The sequence below is a fragment of the Montipora foliosa genome, chromosome 12 (assembly GCF_036669935.1).
Source record: "Montipora foliosa isolate CH-2021 chromosome 12, ASM3666993v2, whole genome shotgun sequence".
Lineage (NCBI taxonomy): Eukaryota > Metazoa > Cnidaria > Anthozoa > Scleractinia > Acroporidae > Montipora > Montipora foliosa.
Window position 1 is genome coordinate 41,683,527 of NC_090880.1, and position 10,000 is coordinate 41,693,526.

At 40.0% G+C, this 10,000-nt stretch overlaps 2 protein-coding genes across 2 annotated transcripts in view; both read right to left on the reverse strand.

Annotated features, from left to right (window-relative positions):
* The window catches only part of LOC137980357 (cholesterol 24-hydroxylase-like), a 15,348-nt gene extending 7,906 nt beyond the window's left edge, over positions 1-7,442 (reverse strand). The window contains exon 1 of the mRNA XM_068827770.1: positions 6,810-7,442. Within this exon, the coding sequence (XP_068683871.1) occupies positions 6,810-7,409 (600 nt within the window). The 5' untranslated portion in view covers positions 7,410-7,442. The remainder of the gene's footprint in view (positions 1-6,809) is intronic.
* Positions 7,443-9,701: 2,259 nt separating this feature from the next.
* LOC137980356 (cholesterol 24-hydroxylase-like) overlaps positions 9,702-10,000 on the reverse strand; it is a 10,069-nt gene continuing 9,770 nt past the window's right edge. Inside the window, exon 4 of the mRNA XM_068827769.1 lies at positions 9,702-10,000. This exon is cut by the window's right edge and continues 1,532 nt beyond it. The gene's annotated coding sequence lies outside the window, so the exon portion shown is untranslated.

Sequence of the window (10,000 nt, forward strand, 5' to 3'; positions counted from 1 at the left end):
ATTTTTTCGAGGTTACATATATGTATTTGCATTGGGTCACATTAAACCCTATGAACATTCTTCTTGAAAAGCCTCGCAGGATCGTTGATACGGATCTTTAAAGTGGTACTACGACCAAACACTAACTCACCCAAGTTTTAAGTTCTGATTTTAAAAAGACACCTGTTTATTTTTGCTGGAATTTTCTTATTTATTGGTCCGCCATTACTAACTTTAAAATCTTGAGAGAGCTGGGTCGAGGAGAAAATGACGTCAAACACTCACTAGTTTAAGAATGGAATGCGTGTGTACGCGGCCTAATTAATATGCAGCACGGGAGTTTCGGGCTTTCAGACTTTTCAACCCGTGTTTTGCATAAATTGCGTTTACACGCTGAAATTTTAGGCTAGTGAGTAAATGACGTCATTTTCTCTAGATCCAACCCTCTGAGGTCCAATCGGCCAGTTTTGAACGTGAGTAATGGCGGACCACGAAATCCAAAACTTACAGTCAAAATAAACAGCCTTTGGATAAAACTCAAAGCTCAAAATATTGCCAGTTAGGTGTTAAGCGAACACGCTTTCAAAATCTGAAGAAAAAAAAGAAAATGATTTTTTGATCATAGTACCACTTTGAAGACCTACCAAAGATCTCTTATGCCCCGTGTAAACAGACGCAACAGCTCCCAACATTATTGGGAGATGTTGCTTCGGCAAATGTTGGATGTTGTCGGCAGTTGTGTGCAAACGAACGAAAAAAGTCCCAACAAAGTAAGGACGTGCAGTGTATTATGGGAAGGAAACCACCTTGACATTGTAAACTTACAAAATTCGGCTGCCATGTTAATGCGTTACTGTCTCCATGGAGACCATATGTACAATGCGCGTGCGTGACCCAACAATGTTGGAATAGCTGTACAAACGGATCCAACATTTTCTGCACTACGCTTCGGCGATCACGGAACAAAAAAAAAGTTGGGAGTTGTTGGCTCAAAAGTTTGACCAGTTTCAAACTTCGTGCAACAACATGCAACATGGTGTACAAGCGGACGCAACATGAAACACCCAACAACGCTGTGTCCCTTTGCACGGGGCTTTAAAAATCAGCTTCTAAAAGTTCTTGCATAATTCCTTAATCTTTCGAGGAGTTAGTGAAAAAAAGGTACATCAGGGCAAAGATTTGCAAGATTCCTCAAGGATCTGTTCAGGTCTCTGGAGATATTCAAAGAATGCAGCTAAGACTTTTGTTCAGATTCTTAAAAATCACAAGTTCCTAAATCTCGGTTAAGAAACGTTTTCACAGGGAATTTGTTATTTGGTAATAGGCATCTATCATTCATTTATTTGAGCGACTACCATGCGAAAGGACAAAGATTCAACTACCGGCTACCTTTGTAATAACGTCTGCAAATGCTTAGATCTTCCACAGCCTTCTTGATTAAGAAGTACTAACCAGGACCATGTATTATATTGCAACACTAGTTTATTAACCCTTCAATGGCATTAAAGTTGAGTGCAGTGGAACCTACATTATGTGGATGCAATTATCTGGACAATTTTCTGGTCCCAATGTTTTGATAAACAACAACGGAGAAACAAAGACATCTCTTAAATCATTTCTTTTGTAGCAGTGGAAATGTTGAAATGTGCAAAATATGAAGCATTTTCCTCAGACTCGCTTCGGTGATCATTCCTGTCAATATAGACCACACACGCCAAACAAACTTGTCTTTAAAGTAACTAACCTGCGTTTATCTTCAAGCACATTATGTATGACTCACATAACAACTCGACATCTCACCTGTTTGCTCGCGAGGACAATTTTACAAGAAACAATCCTGGATCACGTTACTATTCTAGAGACTACTATAAAAGCTTAATGGTTTTCTCTAACTTTAAGACTTGGTATAGTTGCTAAAATAGATGTTAAGGGTGGCACCTTTGCAATGTCAGTTTGCAAAGGCATTAATGCACCGCTCTCTGCTTTGTTCTCTACTGGATCTTCTGGACTGGGCTGCAGACTGGGTATTCGTCTTGCATCTTCATCAGTTGATGAACCCTTGGGTATGAAAAAAAGGTAACACGGAGAAAAACACTTCCGGTGTGTGCCGTTATCTCTCGCTTGCGACCTATAAACCACGTGTGGGCTTGTTTCTATACTTAAAGCCTCAAATTGCACCAGATACGAACAACTTGCTTCCTGTAATATGCTTGATCTCTTTGTGGTGGAATCTCATAAGTCTTATTTTAAATCCCTGAAAGTTGCATGGCAGAGTGTGAGTTCTTAGCAGAACTACGAACCAAATGTGTCAAATGTGTTGATCCGCGGAGGAAGTTGACCCAGTGCGAGGTACTCAGCAGAGGTGCTAAGGAGGCTTGTGGTCTGTTTTCAGGACGGCTGCCTTGACCCTGATTTACTCCTACGAGTCAGAGTCTCTTAGACTCCCAGAGCCACTTGAAATGATACTGGTCTCCAGGAATTGTCTGAGGGCTTAGCCTGCCTTGGCCGTAAGGTGACGCATCTGCCGCTACTTTGGTCTCCTTGGCCAGGACTAGGACTCACAGGAGGTAAGGTTTGATTTGCACGAATGCTTTCTGCAACTCGCTTCCCCAGTTCCTTCTGTTTCCCCTTGTGACTGAGGTCTCTGGTGCTCTTTGTCTTTTCTGCAAGGTGATCTCAAAACTTGCTTATTGGTTTACCCTTGCCAGAAATAGTCTTAGTACTTTGTACAGATTCTGCAGAGGTGGTAGCTCTGCAAACTTTTGAAACTTTTTAGGACCAGTCAGGATTCCATTTGTGCTGATGACTTGTCCAAGGAACTTGACCCGGTCTGTGATGAATTCACACTTGTCAAAATGTCACACAAGTCACACGTCACAAGTCACACAATGTCACACAAGATAACTCTCTGATTGCATCTGACGTCACGGCTGTCATGTTGGTGGAAAGAATATGCAATAGGGAAAATTAACTCCGTTATTATGCAAAACTTCAGCTACATTTTCGTATTGTTTTGGCACCAACATGGCTTAAGTGAGTGCAATCAAGGAATAGATGGATAAGAAAAGCTTCTGACCTTTATTCTCTTCTTGCTGGTCTTTACAATGGAGAGACACCATCTTCGTTGCATTCTATACCCACAAATCCATCTGGGATGTGACTCACGATATCCTGGAGTTTGGTTACCCACAACTGATGCCAGAAGATTGGACATTGACACAGAAGGGTTTCCGACAAAGTGCGATAAATGTCGTCATTGGTCTCTATTTCCACGCTGGCTTGATTTGCCACAATGCCAAGTTAGCGTCATGTTCTGCAAATACAATGGAACCTGCACACCTACTCAAGGTTGGTTCTCACTCTTAACCTACTCATCCTACTTACGCAGACCCCAACCTTTTCACAACTCTTGGAAATTACTAGCATGGGTGATCATCTCTCAGTGGGTTTGTCGACTCTGGATTTGGTGCCCGTTTCAAGCACTCAGCCGGCAAGTTCGTCTTAGATCTTCGGATTAAGCGGAAGAGGCTCTTTCCTTGAAACAGTTACTTTACAAAGGGTTAAACATCTTTGTTGAGTGTGGTTTTGTAACTGTCTTTCATGATACCAAACTTTTCTCAACAACTTGGGTTATTTCTCTGCCCCATGACTCTTGCAGTCACCGTTGCCTGGACTTTTCATTCTGTTAACCAGCTTCAGTGATTCCACTGACCCTCTTCCCTGCATTTATAAATTAGCACAAGCACTTGTAAATCGGCTTTAGAGTTTTCTAGGGGATCCAGTTTCTGCTTATATGGACACATTAGCGGCTTAATCGACCTGGAGAGCTCACGAATTGGTTTCAGGTTTTGGTACCAGCTTGGTAGAATTACAGTGACCCAAGTACCAACGTCTACCTAAATTTTTATTGGTTTCCCTTTAAGCTGACTATTGCATTACATGACTCTTCGGCAGCTCCTTGAATAGCTTGTAGTTCAGTAAGTGCACACAGGAAAATCCTTCCACTCGTATTGGTTCCTTGTGAGCTTAATTCCAGAGCCTTCCCTGTCATGTCTTGCAACCGTTTTTCCACAGAGCCACTTACGCACACTTGTTGCAGTTTGAGTCTCTTGAAGACCAACGTTTTTTTAACACGTGGAAGGCAAAAGCAATATGGTTCAAAAAGTGTGTTCACTTGCATGGTTTACTTTAAGGGAATTCTTCAGGTCTCTTCCTTTAAAATGTGAATACTACCTTTTCCTTTAGATACTCAGTTTACACCAGCTGACTGGTTTTCTGCTTTATTTCCCCGCAGAAAGGTTTGTAGCTTTTTAACTGTCTCAATCTCCCTGGTTTTTCTAACTGTCTTTTCTAAATTTGGCATAGAATCCAGCTAAAGCTGTTCCGAGAGTTCCTTGACTTAAGGTGGCTGAACACATTTTTTCCTCGGTCAGTGGTATTCATTGACGGTTAGCGCGGATTTTCGGAAAACAAAACAAATATGGTGAAAACTTTTCTCTTCCATTCTCACGATGGTCTTGGAAATGCGGTTAAAATCACTTCCATTACGTTTTAAAGTGAAAACCTTTCAACGAACCTGGCAAAATTCTACGCATTAGCCAAAAAATTGAGACCAAGAGTTGCTGGCTGTTTCACCAAATTTCTCACAAATGCATCATTAGATTTTTCAGAAATTTTGAATTAAAATAGTTCCGACCTCAAATGAGTCGTGTATAAAAAAAATCAAAAATTTAACAAACAAAAATTTGGGAAAACTTAACGACCAACAACAAAGATTACAAGCCAGGTTAGCACACCACAGATGAGCGGCCCAGCCTGCGCATGGAAAAGAAAACACGGCTATAGCTTTGAAAGAGTTTTTTGGAAGTCTAAGAGAGTTGAAAATAAAAGACCAGTTACAGTCCTAAAAAGTACAGTGATGAATAAAAAAAAACTGAACAATTCTTTCATTTAAACATTCCCTGCCAGCAGAAGTCTCTTTTCGTTTTGCGTTGCATGGGAAAAGAGACCTCTGCCATGAATCGAAACTCACTTTGTTGAGCATGCGTGGTGGAAACTTAGCGACTGAATCATCACAATACCTCACGCTATGTGGGCTCACTTAACAACAGCGGAATTACCGTAAAGGAATCACTGGACACAAATGGGCTCAAGTTACCATCAGCAAATATATCATGGGGCATGTGGTTTGAAGAGCGCCATCCAAGGATGTGGATGGCAGTTCAATGATAGTGAGTTTTGACCCATGGCATAGGTTTCTTTTCATGTACTTGTCAGACCAGCAAACACAAAAGAAAAGTGACCTCTGCTTGCAGAGAAAGTTAAACACTGCTTACAAAATTCGTTGATAGAAAAAGGTTTTTTAAAAATCAATTTTTTATTGTTTGCGTCAAAAGCACCTAGGCTAAACCTTTACTCCCCCCAAAAAACAACCATGAAACCAATCTCTTTACCTCTTATGCTATCATTATTAGAGAAGCAAGGTCATAGATCTAGAGCAGCGATGCAATTAAATTGAATTATTTATTATAAAGTGTTTAGACTATAACTGTGCTTTTTTTCCAAATTGCAAAATTTTACAATTATTGAACAATTATTAGCGATAATTATCAAGGCCAAAGTTTGTGTTATCTGCTGAAACCGAAGGCTGAGGCGGATAACACAAACTGAGGCCTTGATAATTATCGCTAACATGCGAAAACCGAATTCAATAATTGTTTTATTATGCATATTCCTGAGCTGAGCTCCGCCATGACAAAACTGATCGAACTGCTGGTTAGTGTGTTGGGTGACGTCACTTCTGCATGCATAAAACTATTGTCTGTAGGTATGACGTCAATTCTACATATATAAAATCTATTGTCTGTAGGTATGACGTAAGAGAAACAGAGCAAGCAAGAATTAGCTGCGTGCTTATAGCCAATCAAAATCGAGCTTGTGACACCAATGTATAATAATAATACTAATTGCTTCTCCGCGGCCATTATTTCATTCATTTATATAAGTAAATTTGCAGTTATAAAAATTAATTTGTGCTTGCACTTGTTTGTGTGTATGAGTGTGAGCTTTTACAAAAAAAAAAAAAAAAATTTGTATTATGATAATCCCTTCTAGTTGGTTTCAAATCAGTTGGTGTGGTAGCAATAGAGCCTTTCCTCCCACCCTCCTTTTCCTCAAACATGTTAATAGTCCTAGAAAGCATCACTTCTCACTTTCGTCTATAACTTGCCCTATGATGCTCTTCTTGCACACATCATTCAACAATGTGTAATCTAGTTCAACATTACAACGCCCATGCAACCGTATTGAATGATGTTACATCATTCTGGATGTACCTGTAAATATAGGTTTAATATGAATAGAAAAGGAAGGCTTGTAAACAAATATTTGCCAATTAAGTACAGTATTTCCATGTGCATGTACCTTTCAGTTTACATTATGTCAAAATAAATCAACATCTTCTACACAAAATGTTGAAAAAGGGAATATCTGTAGGCCAAGTATGAATTTCAATCAACCGACGTTGCATAAGCCCACTTGCTCTGCACTTGAAGAAGAAAGATATCGTTAACGTCACCTATTGTCATTAATGTGCCAAACAGAGCCTCATTGGCTGTCGAAACAAAAGGTCTTTTGGTCCTGCAGTTGGCATATTTGAATAACAAAGCAATGTTAGTGAACAGATATCATCCCTATTTATGCTAATGCTATAAACCTTCGACCCGTAGCTTACTGAACAACAAAATTTCAAATTTAGCGGCCAATTGCCCAATCAGCGTACGTACTATCTGAAACATTAAAAATAATATTCTTTACTGCAAACATATTACCTTTCCGATGACATCCAACGTTACTCTAGCAAACTCCTCTGCCATGTTTACAACTGTTTTGCCATCCGCCATTTCATTTAGGTGGTTGACAAATAAGTCACAGCTACTGTTGAATGCTGACATCAGGTTCATCAAATAGCGGCGGTGAAATGCTGGGTTTAGGAGGGACCTGTGCTTCTGCCACAAATCGTGGTCCACTTCAGTTACCAATCCGTTCCCCACATATCTTAGACCGAAAGGAAATCCGAAATTCGAGTAAGCATTTGGATTCTTTGGCAGGTTCAGAGTAACTACACATTTTCTTGCGACCTCTGAGTCAGATATGAAAATAATAGGAATGTGATAAATCCATAATAATACTGATGAGCCATAAATATCGCGTAAGTCTACCACCAATTCGGTGACAGTTTTTCCCTTCGCACGTTGCCGAAACAACAGAGGCACGTTCCCTCGGAAAAAGCTCTCCCTCTTCGGTCCAGGAATATGGCGGTACTTCCAGTGGACGTAAACCAAGTAAATCGAATATGCTATGAGGGCCAAACCGAGAAAAGATGCCACTGAAATGGGGATCATGAAAATTGCAAACGTCGTGTTTGCCATCTTGAACTGAAGAGCAATACTGGTAATTGTCACGCAACCAAGGGTTCAGTTAACTGCACAGGAAACCCAGGTTAAATGAATGTTGGCCCCGATGACGTAATATAATATATTTAAATGCAATAAAAATTAAGGCGAAAAAAACAGCAACAAAAACAAAAAAAACAGTGCAATAATGGAACACAACAATAATCCGGTTTCGCACGATGGAGAGACTACTCCTAGTTTAGAAACTGAAGTTTCAACATCTCCAGATGCCACAATTTGCCGGAACTGTGACTGATACCTCATCCACACCAAGAATAAATTATCTTTATAGAAGGCGTTAATATTAAGCGTAGGAGAGAAAACCGCATCTGTATTATCGTGTGGTGTGTCCTACACAAAACGTTAGTTTAATTTGGCCCTGATTTATTCCAATGTTTTGGGGACGAAAGTAAAGAAACGCACTTAAGTGTGAAACGAATGAGTAGATCGTAGGGATCCTTTAATTTTGCTGAACAGTGCTTAAAGTGCCCTTGTGATAAAAAAAAACACTTCCTTTTTTCCTTCAGATTTTGAAAGTGTGTTTGCTTAACACCTGACTGGCAAAATTTTGAGCTTTGATTTTTATCCAAAGGCCGTTTACTTTGAGTATAAGTTTTGGATTACACGGTCCGCCATTACTCACGTTCAAAACTGACCGATTGGACCTCAGACGGTTGGATCCAGGGAAAAGTGACGTCAGAGGCTCACTAGCTTAAAATTTCAGCGTGTGAACGCAGCTTATTATATACGCCGAGCGTGAGTTTAAAAGTCTGAAAGCCCAAAACCTCCGTGCTGCATATTAACTCTGCGGCGTACCCACGTATTGCATTCTTAAACTAGTGAGCCTTAGACGTCATTTTCTCCTCGATCCAGCTCTCTCAAGAACATAATGTTAGTAATGGCGGACCATTAAATAGGAAAATTACAGTTAAAATAAAGAGGTGTCTTTGAAATCAAGGCTTAAAACGTGAGTCACTTAGTGCTTTGTTAACATAGTTTTGAAATCCAAAGAAAAATATGAATTAATTTTTTGGTCACAGGGGCACTTTAACGTTTTCCAGTTTGGAGAGAATCGCAGACAATCGCTTTTTTTCGTTTGCCGACTGTTCCAGATTTTAATTTGTGACTTGTGAACGCTGAAAATCGAAGACATTCCAATCGTACCCATCGCAGAAAAAATCGTGAACCTTTTGATTTTCCCAGCTCGCCCAACGTCGGTCTGCGAAGGTGGGCGCAAAATTCAGTCTTAAAAATGCGTACTGTTAGGGACTCAAAATGTGTACTGTTGATCTTCTAAATTGCATACCTGCAATCAAAATCTATAGGGCAGACGTCTACTGCAGCCGTTTTCAGATATCTTCGCAAAATCTGGGAGGGTCCGAAAACTGTAAAATCTACGATGATTGGGGACCATCGTTTTTTAAGTTTTCGTCTTCTACAATACCAGCGTTACCCAAGTTTCCTAAAGTCTAGCTCTTCCAACTTTTTAACTGTGTACGTCACTGTCACTGACCGATCACGTGCTAGTCGCTCCCGTTTTCTGCAAGCGACGAAAGCAGATGGATATGCGACAAACCAAAACTCAAGCCTCGTCTACACGTACCGGATATTTCCGAAAACGGAGATTCTTTTTCTTCGAATGTGAAAAAATATGCGTCCACACATTTTTCGAATCGTATTGGTCCGCCCACTCCACAAATACGCGAAAACGATTCGCAAATGCTAATCTCCACCTGTAGTGCGTAATCATTAAGCACTTAATGACTGGCCCCAAGGGAAACAGTGAACTCTGAGGGTCCCTCCCAAGTCAAAATAGAACAATACACGGATTTTTACACGGAACTTGCCTCTATTTCAAAGGTGCACGACCTGATCACGTGCGAGTCGAAACTTCAAGTCGTTGTTTCCCTAGGGAGTTTGTGAGTTTTGTTCGCCCTAGGGAGTTAGCGAGTTTTGACCCATGACACGTTCTCTTCCAATCGGAAAATGTATTTGAGTTGGGAGGTATAACAATCTAAGTTCTCTCTCCAATCCTCAGAAATAACGATGTCATTCACAAGAATGTCCCACCACGCGCAAGTAGTCGCAAACTTTATGCTGTTGTTTGCCTTGTCTTGACAAAACTACCACCATAAGATCTTAGTTCCCTTCGGCAGTAGTTTGAAGCCTGGTAATTTCAAAGTTGAGTTAAAGACAGAAAACTCAGTTAACGAAAATTGCACCTGACTCGTGGTTGACTCGTGCTACGACACACAACTACACACTACAAAGAGCAACATATTTATTTTTTGCAAATCTACAATACAACATAAAAATCACAATTAGAAAGAACAGTTTGCTGTGATTTAAACCGATTAGCTAACCTTTTTTTTAATATACACAACAGTGTTTACACTACATACTACACAATACGTACAATAATGACAGTACATTGCAACAGTAACAGTACATGCTATTTACAATATAATTAGCCAACTTTACTATAGTTATTTTTTCCCCACATCTTTCCTTTAATTTAAATGTAGATGTCCTACAAAACTGAATTGAACAGAACTATTTCCTTCAAT